This window comes from Spodoptera frugiperda, chromosome 8 (genome assembly GCF_023101765.2).
Source record: "Spodoptera frugiperda isolate SF20-4 chromosome 8, AGI-APGP_CSIRO_Sfru_2.0, whole genome shotgun sequence".
NCBI lineage: Eukaryota > Metazoa > Arthropoda > Insecta > Lepidoptera > Noctuidae > Spodoptera > Spodoptera frugiperda.
In genome coordinates this window covers 3,586,669-3,602,821 of record NC_064219.1, presented here as the reverse complement: position 1 = coordinate 3,602,821, position 16,153 = coordinate 3,586,669, and the positions used below count along the sequence as shown (strand labels likewise).

Below are 16,153 nucleotides of genomic sequence, written 5' to 3'. Positions count from 1 at the left end.
CAAAGAAGTTGGCAATTATGAGATGCTCACCTCAATGTGGTTGTTCCTGTTGTAATGCAAGTTGAGCACCCTGTACAGCTCGGAGTCGCCTGCCACGTGCAGGTCCTCCGCTGTCTTCAGGCCTTCACTGATGGCCTGTCGCGCATACTTCTCCATCTGGATGTAGTAGAACTCCCTGCAAAGACAGAAAACAATACGTTAGTCAAAAGAAAAAATGGAAGTGAAAGGGAATGAATCAGTCACTTGTTCACAAATAAAATGTTGATGAAGCTTGACTAACGAGTTATATGTATATCATACTATGTACGTATCTATCTACACCGTGACACTTCACGGCACAATGAAAATAAAAAGCCCTCGAATACCGTCGAGAGCGGGAAAGGATTTGATTAGCCATTTTCGCTCTCTCGGCGTCGCATCGCTCCGCTATCTTCGCTCCGGTTCGCTTACGAGAGCGAGTTGAGCGAATCGAGAGTCTCGCGAGGCTAATTACTTACGAGTTCGCATTCAGACAAGCTAATTCGGTTTTTCACGTTCCTGCAAGTGACGAGCTAGTTGCTGGGGGTAATTTTATGAGCTTTTTTAGGGTTACGTTTCGCAAAAAAAGTTTCGTTTCATTACGAAAACGGGTTACAAAGTTTTGGGAGGCCGGCAATGTCAAGAACTACAACGAGGATGTTTAATTATTTATTATAATTAAAAACGATGACGAATCAACAGCTTTACTGTCTATCAGAGAGCATTATACATATATTATTGAGATATTTTAAATATTTTTGGCATTAGTCACTTGTTATTAAGCGTATCTAAGTACTTGTTGAGCAAAATTAGCGAATAACGCGACACTCATGTGTCAATGAGTATGGATCATGTCTAAGCCTCTCATGACACTCCTCTCACTCGCACACCGGGGGCTTCTATTATTTTTTAATTGGCACTCAACACGATATCGCAGCATTACTAATTGAATAAGTAAATGAAGTGTCTAAATAATTAGATGTCTTTTTGGCTGGCGTGGCGGCCGATTTAACCACTGTGCAGTTTTAAATAGGAACTAATGAAATAGTTTTGTGAATCGTATTAAGTTTTCTTTTAGAGTTATTTAAATAATGTTTTGTTTTACAGGATTATATGCACACTGGATGAACAGAACGCTTTAGGTTTCAAAAAAGTATAAAATACTTTTTACATTTTCAAAAGCAACCTTTGATCTGATACTACAAAAAACGTGATTACTACTTCGCAACCTCCCAAGAAGATAAATACGACCATGACTAAATAAATATGTTAGTCATAAATACATATAATATCTGTATCTCATTAGTCATATTGGTTCATAAAAATATTGATATCGGTCAATGGGATACACGTTTCGATATCTCGGCCCATTAGAAACATATGGTATGTCACCATATGGTCCATGAGTGCTTGTAATCATAGTATCATAGTAATTAATACAATTTAATAGATGTTTGTGTGATGAGTGTTCGAAGAAAGTGCTTCGTGATATAAATTTGAGTGTGATTTGGTTTTGTTTTGTGTGGATTTTACGTCGTGATTTCATTTTTGGTGGTTGGGCTTTTTCGTGATTTCTTTCCTTTAAATTGAGGTTAGAGAATTAGGGAGCTAAGAATTGTTGTTTAATGTTGTTTTCCTTTTACATTAAGATTTAAGAATTGTGGTGTTTAATATTTGTTTTGCTACTTTAACGATATCATCAATTAAATGAAAATGATTTGAATTTGAATTTTAAATGATGATATTAACAGATTTTTATTTTTAATTTTACGCACTACAATGGTTTTCTATTGCATTATGGAAAATGATCAAAAATGTCTGTAAGTACAGTCAGCTAACTTATTTGGTGTGCAGGTAAGAAAATAAAGAGAGTTCTCAGCAAAATATTTCGACAAAATAGTTTTTTTTTTTTTTTTATTAAAACATGGTTCTTTTTTCTTTTTCAACAGTTTCAGTTGCCATGGTTGTAGGTCAATACTTTATCATGGTGTAGATTGCCATCGACGTATATACAGCGTGACGTATTAGTAAGCGGTGAACGTACTGACGCTTAGGTTATGCTAATCACATGCGGGCTGATTGCAAAAAGAAAAAGTTTTACCTTCGCGTAAATAAGTGTAGGTAATAAACCTAGTTTTAAGAATAACAGTTTTTTTTTATGTAGACATGAGTTCTATTTTTATAACAAGTTGGGCACCAAAATGTGTAGGCATAACTCCTAATCCTGATGATTTAAGTATGATATTCGAATAAAAATATCTAAAGTTTGGATGTAGTGATTGTATAACACATTCTCATATCTTGGTACCACTTTCTTAAATTGTACAAAAGAAATCCCAAGCATAACCTGGTAACAAAACTAGTATTTTAAATAAAACCGTTAACTGTGGGAATCAGCTGTTTCATTGTTCACACAAACTACCCCATGTATAAAATTTTGGCAAAGACACTTTCAAGGAAAAGTCAAGTCTAACTCTTAGCAGCTAAAGTATAAAATTCCTTGTACGATTGAGATTTAAAATGCGTAACATTTGGTTTGTTAATGAAGGGATTTTGTATCTTAAAGTTTGAAGAGTAAAGTTGAGTTTACAGTGTATTTGTGTTCTATTGTAATGTTTTCTTAAGGATTCGCATCTTGCTTACCTGGACCCAACGTCTTGGTTTATTGTTTGGGGCATTTTTTGCGCTTTTTTTTTCGTCGACTGTACCTTAGTCGAAAGTTTGAAGATGTCTTAGATTGAAAGAAATTGTTTCCAAGTGAACATTGGCTTTTGAATTTCTTATTCTTGTTAAAGTTGCGAATATTTAACGGTTAAGGTCTGTCTAAGAATACGAAAAAAAAAACAAAAGAAATCGGACGTCATTATGAAACAACATGTTTTTTAATTGATAGACATAATTGTCTATTTCGATATTAACTAGCGACCCGCCCCAGTTTCGCATGGGTGCAATGATATATTATGCACGTATTATACATATAAACCTACTTCTTGAATCACTATCTATCAAAGACCGCATCAAAATCCGTTGCGTAGTTTTAAAGATTTAAGAATACAAAGGGACATAGAAAGCGACTTTGTATTATACTATGTAGTGACATGTGAAACGATACTTTCATTCTTGATTTTATACAGAGTACATCTTACTGCAAATATACCTATTGTTTTTGCCCAATGTAAAGCCAAAATCAATGTCATCAAGTTTAGGTACAAGAAAACATTAATACTAATAAATAATACAATTTAACACCATTAAACGACTGCTAAGGGTGGTAAGCATTGTCAATAAAGTTGCCGGGTAAATCTTTACTAAGGAACCCCTCAAGAAAGCGATTCGATTCCCGTGTGAACCACAATGAGCATAGATTAAGGACACAGAAATGACAAAGACGTTGCTTTAACTTGGATTATGTGAAACTAGCATTTGCCCACGACTTTACCCTTGTGAATTTATCATATAATATGTCCTTCAATATACTGCCAACGGGTTAGATGACTAATTTTGTATTTTAATGTCCGTCTTGTAGATTATTTTAAAATATTAGACACGTTTTTTTTTTTTATTTTCGTACGAAAACAAATACTTTCGAAGATATATCGATTTGAAATATCGCGTGTCGCCACTTTTAGGTACGTTTTATACGTAGAAATGACATATTTTCTCCTATTTTATCTAAGTAGATATTGTTATTTTATATGACAAAATAAAAAAAATACGTGTCTAATATTTTTTCATTACCTAACTGACGGACTAATTTGATTTTTAATTTTCATACCCCGTTATCATCAAAGCTACTATAAGTATGTAGCTTTATGAGGTAACAATTAAATTTCAATTTCATGTCATATTATTAGTAAGGACGTAATACATATTATGTTGTATAGGTAAATACTGATATCTTATATTACCTGAACAATTTAAGTCTTAAGAGTAGGTATCAACAAAACCACATATTTATTATGAAAACTAAATTTAATTCGAACTTGTTACTTTTCTGATGTTTGTGAATTATTATTGAAATAGTTCGGTCATTGAAATGTTATAATAATAATTATATTTAGATATTACATATTATTTTCTGAGACTAAATTTATTAAAATATTTTTCCGTAACTGTAATTTTTCCAATACAATTTTATTTTAGTTGATTCTGTATTGTTAGTTACTTAATCTTTTGTTCATAATTTCTACAGAAAATAATATCGCTTCTTAAAACAAAATGGCTGACAAGACACCTATTTTGCATTCTCGACTTTCAAAAATCGAATTGTGCTTCAAAAAGTTTTAAAAGAATACAAATTGAACTGGCCAGTATTATTATTAGGCACAATTCACACGGTTGCACAAAAAAAGTTCCGTAAAAGGAGTTTGAACCGTCTTCGTTACTTATTCTATGTTCGAAACGCTAAGACGTTGCTCAGAGCATATTGTTTACTTTTTTCTGGTTTCTTTTCATCCCCACGTCACAAGTTAGGGGTTTTTGAACGAGAATTTTATATTGTATCGACTTTAGAATATATTTATTGAATTTGGAAGTACCGACTTTTGTTTGGTAGCGAATGTCGTTCTTAGTAGGTAATGCCTAATATAACGAACTTTAATGTCAAATAAGTAAGTTGTTATTGTAAGTGCGTATTTGGAATTCTGTGTTAGGTATTTATTATAATAAGGTAATAATTAAGTTATTGGCTGTCCTGTTCATTGTTTCGTAAAGTCCTTGAACTTCTGATTATCCATAAAAGTAACCAAGTAGGTAGGTGTAATTTTATAAGTAACGATTGGGGTTTTACAGTGGAAAGGTAAGCCATATTCCTTAATATTCTTTAACAATACACATTTTTTGCGTTTTTTCTATAAATACAGTTCAATTGTAATTAAAGTAGTGAAGTTGATTAGCAATACAGGTATGTAGGGCAGAGACGATGTCAGATCTTTATATCCATAGCTTGCGGTGTTTGTTATGCGGGTTTACGCAAATACCGCTAGTCGATAACGTGGGGTAAGAACCTCTGTGTTTTTAGGGTTTTTTATTCAATCTCCAATGCCAAATTATTGGTGTAAAAGTACTTTATAATAATGTTATAGAGTGTCTTATTCTTTCGAAGAATTTTGAGGCGTTTATGTCATAGTAGGTATTATATATTTTTAAACGTGTTTGAAATATTAAATGATTTGGTTTTGGTTACTTTATAGACATGTAGTTAATTGTTTCAATGAAATCAATGCGTTACAATATTTTTTTCTCTTTATCTCACTAACCACAATAATTGTATTATATGTTATAGGTAAATATCTACCTACGTGACCGTAAATGCGTAGCGAATAATAATTACCAGTTAAAGTTATAAAATTTCAATACAACTTCCTTTGGTCTTACAAGAACATGCGATAACAATGTTATTTATAACATACGCATTAATTACCTAACTTAAAGTGCAATATTTTCCTTATGATAGCCGTAAGATTACCTAGTTTTAATTAGGAATTTAGTTCCTTTAGCTTTAGCAGTTAGCGTCGCGGTATTGGGAAAATACGACGTATTAATAGACTGGTTTTTACATTTATATTCAATGTTTTTGTTTACATTTTCATAACTGAAAATGAAGAAAGAACAAATCGTTTTGCTGACATCGACAGCCAAAATCGATATCTAAACGCTAACGATCTAATCTTTCATGCACAAAATCGTTAAATTAAAAGTCGAGTATACCTATCAATCATTCACAGTACAAACCAGTTATATCTGGTTATCAACTCAAAACACAACAGACATTGTAAAATGTAAAAAAACAAACAAACACCAACTTCCAAAAAGCTCATAAAAATTAGTACCTACCAACGCAACGCACGAATTTTGAAACGAAACGAAACGAAAAAAAAAAAAACGAAATATAGTTTCAGACGTTTTCACGTCGGACTTCGCACACGCTCATTTCGATCGTTCCCAAATACAATAGTTATTAAACGTGATACTCCTACCTAAAGGCCAGGTATTAATGTGTAGTCTGTGTACATAGAGGAGTTGTGTACGTGTGTGGGTGTGTACTGTGGCTGTGTGTGTGAGTGGACGGCGTCCAGGTTTCGAGGAGCACGGGAGAATGAGCCGGCAGACTGCATTCTATAGAGCATCGTAAAAATACAGAGTGATCATTTTTTGTGACGATTTTTTTTATTGGGATTTTAGTGATTGTTCATTATTGTGTATTCACAATAATGTTTTGTTTAAGTATGTTTTTGTTTCATGAAACAGGTGTTACTTATTGTTAGCTTAAAGCTTGTAACAGTATAGAGATACATTTCTATGTAATTAGGTTAGTTTAGTTACTAAACGGAAAAGTAAACCTACGTAGTCAAACATTCATCATTGCAATCATGACAAATTACAACAGTTTAAAAATAAAAAAGATGCATCTGAAATTTTGCATGGTCTGTGAAAAAAGTTGGCCGGCGGTATGCACACACGCCCATAACGCACACACAGACAAGTAAAAGCGAGTAAACTAATACCAGGCCGGATTAATGCTTCAGTTAGTGAAAAAACTTTTTTCAGACTGCGCCGTCCGACACAGGGCCGTAATCAGAAAGTGGAAAATGTGCAAATTATTATATAATGAGTACCTACGTTTGCCGCGATGCACCACCACCGGACGTTTGAGAATTATGCCTTTTTGTTTTGTTGTTTGTTTTGTCGCGTTTTCAATATTAAAATGCCTGTCCCTGTGAGTTTACGTAAATTAATCCTTATGTTAACAACCTTTGTTTACAAGATTGTAACGGTATGCTTAACCAATACTGGTTGTTATTAAAAAATACTTTTATCACCGTTTTTACGACTTTAACTTGAGTGAAAAATAATAATTTTCAAGTCACAACGCATGCGGGCTGTAGATATCTGCGCTAACGGCTTGTAATGGCAACTTTCTCGCGAAAATACGTATTTTAATGAACAACAAAACTTAGGGGAAACTGTTGTGTGATAATTAATAACATCGATTATGTGGTATCGAGGAAAACATTGGGTATTTTGATATTCAGTGTTTAAATATGTACTTATCTGGTTTATTAGTACTAAACTGTTCATTAAATGTTTATTATCATCTTGTTTTTGTACCGATTACCTTATATACTCATTATCTAAATGAGGAATGACTGATATTACATTAAAATTATATATGTTACTGTAAAATAACAAACAGAAATGTTAGATTGTGACGTAAAACATGCATAACGGTTTCAATACACGCTGAAGTTACCTTGACACTAATAAAATTATCGGTATATTTTTTAGGAAACTTTACCCCATATAATATATTTTTCATTACGTAATACGGTGACCGAGTGCGGCCCTGTCAATCGTCTCCCTCGCTGACCCGTCTGTCTTGTACCCTAGGCTTCAAAAGTTCAGCTCATTTGAGTGGTTGCCGAGATTTTATTACCCCACCAACTACTCGCTTCGGTATTAATTTTTTTTTTCGCAAAAAAAGGGTTAAACGTACGCGTAGCCTTTTAAGGGCCACATAAAGCTGACCATTCACGGTTACTTGATCGTTGAATTAGTTCGTTAATTACTGTCGGGAGACAGTTTCAAAACAGTTTTTTCGAGTGTCACTTTATTATGACATTCCGTTTGTGAATGTCTAGCTTTATGACTGAAGTCTGTGGCGAATGTTTGTAGTTATTTGGACATGTTTTATGTGCATAGAAATTTTTACGTTTTATGTAAAGGATTGATATAATACTATGTAACTAAGGCTCCTTACAGCGACTATCCTTACATATTTTCATAGTTTTCACCGTTTCAGAATCGAATCGTTTATCCCAATCAGTGTTCAACACGACACGGAACCCTAAATATTGTTTTTATAAGTTACGCATCACCCTGTATTAATATACAGGGTGTGTCTAACGATAATTACTTTAATGCGACTAGATATAAGCTTGCTTGCTGTTCCTACTTAAGTTTATTTCCCTAGGGATGTGATCATTGCCACTCGTCAAGATTTTAGTATTATTGATACTACGTAGATATTTTTTTATAATATTATAATTATTAATTAAAAACAACTAAGGTACACTGAATACTTTTTTTTAATAAAACCTCTTTTTTTTTAAAGTAGAATACAAGATTGTCAGTTGCCGAATTAAGAGAAAGAAAAAGAATTCGAAATTCAAAATTTAAATAGCTGTCAGAATTTGACGTCATTTAAGCTTGACAGTTATAAACGGTCAGTCATTAAGTATAGAGTAATATAAGTAGTGATAGTAAACTATTTTTGGTTTGACATTTACAATGGAATCCCATAATTAATAAAACATACGTAAGCACACATGACGTGCAACACTATAGTAAAACCAAAAATAACTATAAAGTTCTCGTAAACGTAAGGGTAGGTTATACATATTAATTAATTATGTCTTAGGGCGTGTCTGCGACTTGTCGCACTTTCCTAATTTCCCATGTGGATACAGCCTACCACACCTTTTTGCTATCAACGTGCTCCATTCCTTAGGAGTGATAAGTTTTTGTTCCGTCATACATATATTAAGATCTACATACGCCATTTTAATATAAAAGACTATTATTAAAAAAAAAGTGTAAATACGTACAGTACAGGGTGATTTTATGTATTGAAACTGTCAAGATGACATTATACAGGTGGTTTGAGAAACTTTTACGTAGAAGTCAAAGCATTTATTTCAATTAATCCTTGATTAGGCACTTTTGAAACGTCAAATTGAATTGTCTGTCAGTGTGTCTGTCAGTGAAGTTAGTTGCTCGTTCCATTGTAGAAACCAAATATAACGTTTATGTAGTAGATTTTTAAGCTTAGTTATGTTTTATGTAAATTCTATAGAATCACAAAGAACGTATCTAGGTACGTAGTATTTATTTATTTTATCCTTGAGACACACTTGTGTGATATTGTAGTGCTCAAGGTTCTAATTAATTAACAACGTGATATTCTTGTTTACAGGCCATTGCCGTGTAATGTAATGTCATTATAATAGTCTTTGTTTAATAGAAATAGTTACTATAATCTTAATGTCATGTAACTATGTGTCATTAAATACCATCTTGTGAATTTAATTGCATAAACTTTAAGATCTCTCATTTTAAATTAATAGGTTTATCTGCATTATGATTATTTTATTACAATGAAATAAAGTTATTTATAATACGAATTTTTATATTCATTATAAGGGATCAGTTACATTGCGATGGTTGAAAGGCTAAGCGACATTTCTTTGCTATATTATTAATTTATCCATTGAATAATGTATATACTTAACTCAATATAGCAAAAATATCTCTGAGATCAATTAGCTTCTAAACCGTCGATTGTATTGTCTTACGAAAATCGACTTTATTTCTACATGGTAAAGGCGATTAGGTAAGTATGTTATGAAGTAGGTGTAAAGTATATGTAAAGAGTTTTCCTATACATATAATTATGAATTTATAATTATATAGGTACTTACTCCAAGTATCAGGTATCGCACCAAATTAGGAGACTGTTTGTTTAAAATGGAAAGCCCTACAATGTCAATCATTAATTTTACAGGTAACTTAGGTATAATAATTAATAATTCTTTGTTACTCACATAATAATTAATAATTCTTTGTTACTCACATAATTGACTCACAGAATACTTACTTGTAGGTAAGGTAATGTAATAATTTCTCAATAAAATTATGTATTTCAAATCTTACATTATACAAGTTTATTGCGTTGCGTTAATTATTAATTTAGGTACTTATATTTCGTTGAAGTAAATTACCTAAGTAGGTAGTATTATTAATTTCAAGGACCAGTGTAAGAAGACCCTTGAGTGCTAGTAAAACAATTGAATGCCGTCTGAAGTGTGAAGTTTGAGGGGTCTTTAATGGCTGGTTTTCAGACAGAGTACGCGTAAATATGAATAATAATATGTTAATATGAAAAATAAGTGTACAGGTAGGATGTTGATAGGTGGAAATTTTATTTAAGTAGGTAGGTAAATACCTGTCGAATAATAACATTAATATGCGACAATTGTAGTTTCGAACTGCGTCACACAACATGGGAAAAGAACGCGATCTTTTTGATTCAATTTGTCATAAATATCCATATTTTTTAAAGTTTTGAAGCGTAATTCTAATCAAGTAGGTATCGAAGTTTAAAAAAAATGACGCAGAACTTGCAGTCGATCAGAAAATACTCAGTTACAACAATCGGACCGTGCTGCCATACTGGGCTACAGATAAGAACAGCGGCCGACTTCCGTTAAACAACCGATAGTGGCCACCACACTAAGGATAGAATAAGGACAAAACAATATTCAAGCAGATATTTCAATTCTAAGAAACATTAATTTCCAAGTAACATTACATTTTAATAAAATTCAATTATTTCACTACGATAACGCAATTACACGGAATTTGAATAAAAACTTTTTACTACACAAAAAAAACTATGTTTTAAAAACCATAGACAATATTTTTTAGTCTGTGTGACATGTCATAAATGTCGCGTGACGTTCCCGCCTAAATTAACTGTCAGGTATAAGGTGTAAGGTAGAGTAGAGGCTAATGAAAGAACGCGCCCGCTCCTTCGAGACCCGCCGTAAGGCGCGCCCGGCCTCGCATGACACAAGCCCAAATAAGTATTAGGATAACATGACCATTAAAATATTTTACTTAGGTACATTATTTTCCTTCACCTACCACATACTTATTGGATACAATACTTTATTATTTCTCACGTATACCATTCCAAAGTTTGAGATATTCCAGAAATATTTCCCCTTATATCACCTTTTACGTCTTCCGACAAATTAGGTTAATCATGACAGAATTTAACGCATAGTCATTGCCTATACACAATGTTTGGAAAAAGCACATTCGTAGGCCGAAGGGTGGAGTAATTAAAAAACTTAATGCCGCATCGAAGACAAGATAAGGTCGGCCGTCGGAAGAAACCGCCACTTTTCTAATTACTCACTCATTAGCTGATGGATGCTCCATCGCGTGTGTTCCATCGGCCGTTTGCTTGTGTTTGCGGTTACCGCTCCGTACTTTGTGAGCTAATTGCAAGCCCGATTTTTCTATAGACGCAACGTAAATTACCTTGATTGATAGATACTATTGAGAAAGAGAACGTACTAAAGCAAACCTTCATAAAACTGTCCCACATTAAAAATTTGAATAATTGGAACACGGAACAATTCGGATGTTACATAAAGCCCCTTCTACACGACTCACTCCTTGATCGCTGCGATAAGTAAGACCGCGCCTTCGCGTGTTTTAATTATATTATTAACGACGATGGCCGGCGAAAGGCTAATATTTTATAATGGCTAGCGTATCGCAATGATATGTAAATATAATGCCGCGCCCTCTTCACCTATTACGTACGTCGTTGCGTGCGTGTGAACTTTAATTCGGAAGTAAAGACACGTTAGCGAGAATTTAGTACTAAGGCGTGACGTTCTTTTTGGCCCGCGTATGGGCTGTAGACGAATTCTTATGCTAAATAAACTCACACGCTAATGGGATTGGCGTCGAGTGTCGAGTGGCCGGCGCTCCTAGCGACATGTTCCACAGAGGAGAAAACTTCTGACGTGTAATTAGCAGGTTTTTGAAGGAAAACTACTCATAAGCTTCCTCGAAAGGGTCGTATTAATTACTGGAGGTGCTCGTATGAGCGTGGCGCGATATAAATGGCCGGCCACTTGGCGCCCTAGCTCGCCGGGCCTTATTAAAAATGTTAACACGTAAATTAGACTCCACACGGGTGCAGTGTATTAGCCAACCAATTAAATTTTACAGTTTCTGTATACAATGCGGCGCGAGGAGACTGAAGGTGGGACTAGGGGATGAATTACTGACACTAACTACTCGCGTCTATACATTTTATACGCTGACTCCGCCCGCCTAGTTGTGCGTTACTTTAATTCTGTTTTCTTTACACTTTAGTAACATTTCGAGTACGTCAAAGCATGTTCACATTAAATGGCGGGCCGATAAAATTGCACACTTAAGTTTTTTAATTACAAACATTAAATATTGAACTAAATATATACAGACTCTGGCTGTTAACACGGTAAGTTAAAAAGGCATGTGGAAATTGCGACGTAAGGTTGGCAACATTTCCGTATCCGAGTGTAAGAGTCCTTACAGATGAGAGATTTAAATCTCATAAAATTCGCTGCCGATAACCGTTGTAAAACGTTTCGGTAGCTGGCACCGAGAATTTTTACCGTTCTAATTTTAAAAACTCATTTTGAATTTCGAAAATTGTTTACATCTAAAGTCAAGTTTATTTTTTTTTTTCTAAAAAAGAGTATTTAACATAATTTATTGATAATTCTATTAATAGTGTGAGTGTAGGGCGAGCACACACTTGATGTATGTACATTTCGCAGCCGCGACCGCGCACGCCCGTGTGTAAACGCTTAAAAGGTTTTTACCTCGGCTGGTCTAAGTGCACACCCTCATGCGACTAGTTGGATGTGTAAAAAGATTAATTGGAGTGTTGCCCGTGTTTCTAACAATTTACGACGCCTTCTCGGGGCGGGCCGGCCGCAGACCACTTCTGCGCAACTTAATTAAGCGAAATAACTTAAACGAGTCACCGTTGCTAATTAGTGCTATCGTCGCGCCGGCTAATTCTACGAGTGACTCTTTGTTTACAAGCCCGCGCATTTCTTTGAGTTCGCGCGCCAAAAGAATTTGTCTTTGCATCGACTTTGAGTAAAGGATGTTTGTTTCGCCCCCCGGGAGAGTTTCTGTGAAGACTTTGTGTTTGTTTGAACTTTTGCGGCGTTGATTTTAAATGAGCTGAAGACGTAAACATCGCCAGTGGACTTGTTTAGAAAAGTTCCATTGTAATTGTTTTCCAGCTTTTCATTTGCAGCCGCAAAGACTGTTATTTTTTATGCAAAAGTCTTTCTGAATGCAGTATTTTATAAACGCATGCCCACCGGTTATGCTTTTTAGCTTTATAAAAATAATTTTATGAAACAAATATCCCTTTGAAACACAGTGGAAGTGCATTAGGGACGCTTCTTATAATTATTCAGGATTAAACCTTGTTTGCTGTCTAAACGTTAAAGAAAACAAATTATAAAGGCACCTCACACGAGCGAGCGTCTAAAAGACACAAGGAGAGCTCTCGGCTGGTAGTGCCCTCGAGATGTCCTACATGTCAACAAGTGGCCGGTCGTGTGTGTTGGGCCTTACGTCTTCGAATTTCGAACGTTTGGAACGAAATTCAAACTAACAAACAAAACCTTGTTATGTTTTTCAGCCAGTATTAAAATTAAGTTTCGTTTAATTAGGCAGTATGAATCACGAAAGAGTTCGGTTTACTAAATTTTATTAATAAATCTTTTCAATACGAAAGGTTTATTACAAATTACAATGTTATCGCGAAGTTTATCGATGACTTTTGACCGTGTTTAGTTCAATCCTATTTATTAAAATACCATTGAAATTGCTTTAAACAATACTGATTAGGTTTAATTAAAAAAATGTAGGTACACTAATCAGTGTGAAGTCAAAGTTAACGATAGCCTTAGATAAGTTTTAATGATGTGATCGATAATAATAAAAACAAAACATTTAATGATCGCCACAGAAAGTTATCGGAAAATAAATTATAACGAATGGGGAAGAAAGTTTTCGATTGTAATACATGTTTATTAAAGTTTAACGTCATATTTTGTTTATTACATTAGTAATTACAAAATTGACACATCATTTTTAAAAAATACCAGTAAAATGTTGTGGAACATAAATGCGGTAATTGACTAATTACGTTTGATGAAACATCAAGGAATGTTTTATGATTCAAACTGGTTGGTATTTAAACAAAATATTAGGTTGGTTTAGTACGTTCAAAGTTTAATAATTATTTAATTTTAATTCAAAAATAGAACGTAAAAAAGAAACCAATAGGTACCGTAATAAACGCGTCACATTTTAAAAATAGAATTCCATCCTTCTACCGTTCGATATTTAAACCTTCACTGACCACAGAGTAGTTTAAACTTAGTATAAATCGATGTTGAAATATGCTATTCGACGGACACCTTAGTAATTACCTTTCGTGCGATTATGAAACTGCCCTCGCCCCTTCAGCCCTTTCAGAGATGTTTATCGCGAAGGAAATGGCCGTTTTCCGATGTCCACAATGCTACCATTAAGGGGACAATGCTAATGGACTAAGTTGTCCAAGTCGTGTAAGAAAGATTTTCCCGCGTACCGCTCGTAGCCAGCCATTTTGATTTTTATTTCACATTTTGTATTTCGAACGGACGTTCTTTTTTTTTAGTCGAGTCATGTTTGTAATGTCATTATGACGTTCCTATTTTAAACTTAAAAGATGTTTTGGCTGACACTGGCATTATATACAACATTGGAGACTTGGTTGCCATTAAAGGAGTAAAAAAAGGTTTTGGTTTTAATCGCGAAAAATTGGCTGGAAGCATTAGGTATAAATGATTAGTACCAATGTACCAAGTAAAGTATGTTAAACAAATTCTGTTATCGAAGCTTTCACTCAGTATCGTTTTATCTAACTTAGATAATGATAATACAAGCTTGAGATAGCGAGTAGAAAGCTTTAATAATATGAAAGTCGATTTATCAATGTTCAAGTGTTTGGCATACACCGCGACAGTGCGCATATTCTGACGCGTGATATTATTGCGATATGGACGCGGTATTGAAACGATATTGAATTTACGTGGGGAAACAAATTTAATGTGTCTGATACAACATATAAAATCTTGCGTGTTTACAGATAATGTTGTGTAGGTATCAACTTATTTTGTTTTATTTGTTAATATAAGTCTTTTTGAAGAGCTTCATAGTCTTATTTCTATGTTTTCTTGATTTCAAATCACACTGATATTATAAATGTGTAAGCCTATGGGAGAAGCTACTTTTACAATAAGACAAAAAAACGAAAGCCTTGGTATAATCTCCAAATCTAAGAAAAATATATGAAACATTGCATCTAGCAATAAACAGAGAAGAAAACGCTTACAAATCGTTCTTTTGTTAACAGTTTTGCAGGTAAGTGTGGAAGCGTTAAAATCGATGCGGAGTCGAGTGAATCAGAATAATCAGTGTGAAAGAAGGGGGAAGGTGTTTATCATAGGAGTACGGCTTATCATAGTACTTAGATAACGTGAAAAATTAGTCAAGTAGAAATCAATACTCGGGCGGATTTTTCCGTTACTTGTAACAGCGTATTACGTTCTGTTATCGTTATTAAAAAAAATAAACGTGTTCTGTTTTTTTGAAATTTTGAAAAATTGTACGTTCTTTTTTTTGTATTTCAAATTCGAACGATATTTGTTTTTAATAGTCTTCTTAAGGATTGTATAATGCCTGTTTAACGTTACGTATTTCAAATTCGAACGATATTTGTTTTTAATATTCTTCTTAAATTATTGTATAATGTCTATTTAACGTTCTTTTTTTCGTATTTAAAATTCGAACGAAATATTTTTTTTTCATAAACTTCTTAATGTATTGTATAAATTGTCTATTTAGATTTGATTAGAAGGTAGAGTTCTTTACCGCTTTCTAATCAACGATTTTCTTTGCATAGTTTGTTGCAATTTCTTCATTTATTATTCCGTTAGTTCTATTCCTTAACCTATCATTACGCTAACTTTGTTTACATTCTTATAACTGAAGGAAAGTAGTTATAAATAATATATTATTCTTCATAAAAACTGTTGCAAAATAGCCTTGAAAATCCGTACTATTAAATATGAAGTCATCAAAGTGATTCCCAAACCCTATTTGTTTACCTTAAACCGTTTAAGTTTTAGTTAGGGGGAGCCACCCTTTCAGAGTTACATATTTGGAATTAGGAAATAGTGAATTTAAAACCCTTTACTCAAAAGGAAGATGACGAAATTGGTATTAATCAATTGATTTACCCTATTCTATTTGTTTTACGAAGTTTGTGCCCAGAAATAAAGCACCTATCTTCACTGACAGACAGACTGACGGACAATTCAAAAGTAGTTAAATAAGGATTAATTGAAATAAATGCTTGACTTTGAATTGCATTTAGAAAACATAAAAAACTACCAATAAATATACATAAATTTGAATGTAAGATAAAATCTTTTCT

General features: G+C 33.6%; 1 protein-coding gene across 4 annotated transcripts in view; it reads right to left on the bottom strand.

The window, feature by feature from the left end:
• The window catches only part of LOC118275652 (homeobox protein prospero), a 100,808-nt gene that overhangs the window by 5,490 nt on the left and 79,165 nt on the right, over positions 1–16,153 (bottom strand). For all 4 annotated transcript variants that reach the window (XM_035593706.2, XM_035593705.2, XM_035593707.2 and 1 more), the window contains one exon: positions 31–175. In XM_035593706.2, the coding sequence (XP_035449599.1) occupies positions 31–175 (145 nt within the window). The remainder of the gene's footprint in view (positions 1–30; positions 176–16,153) is intronic.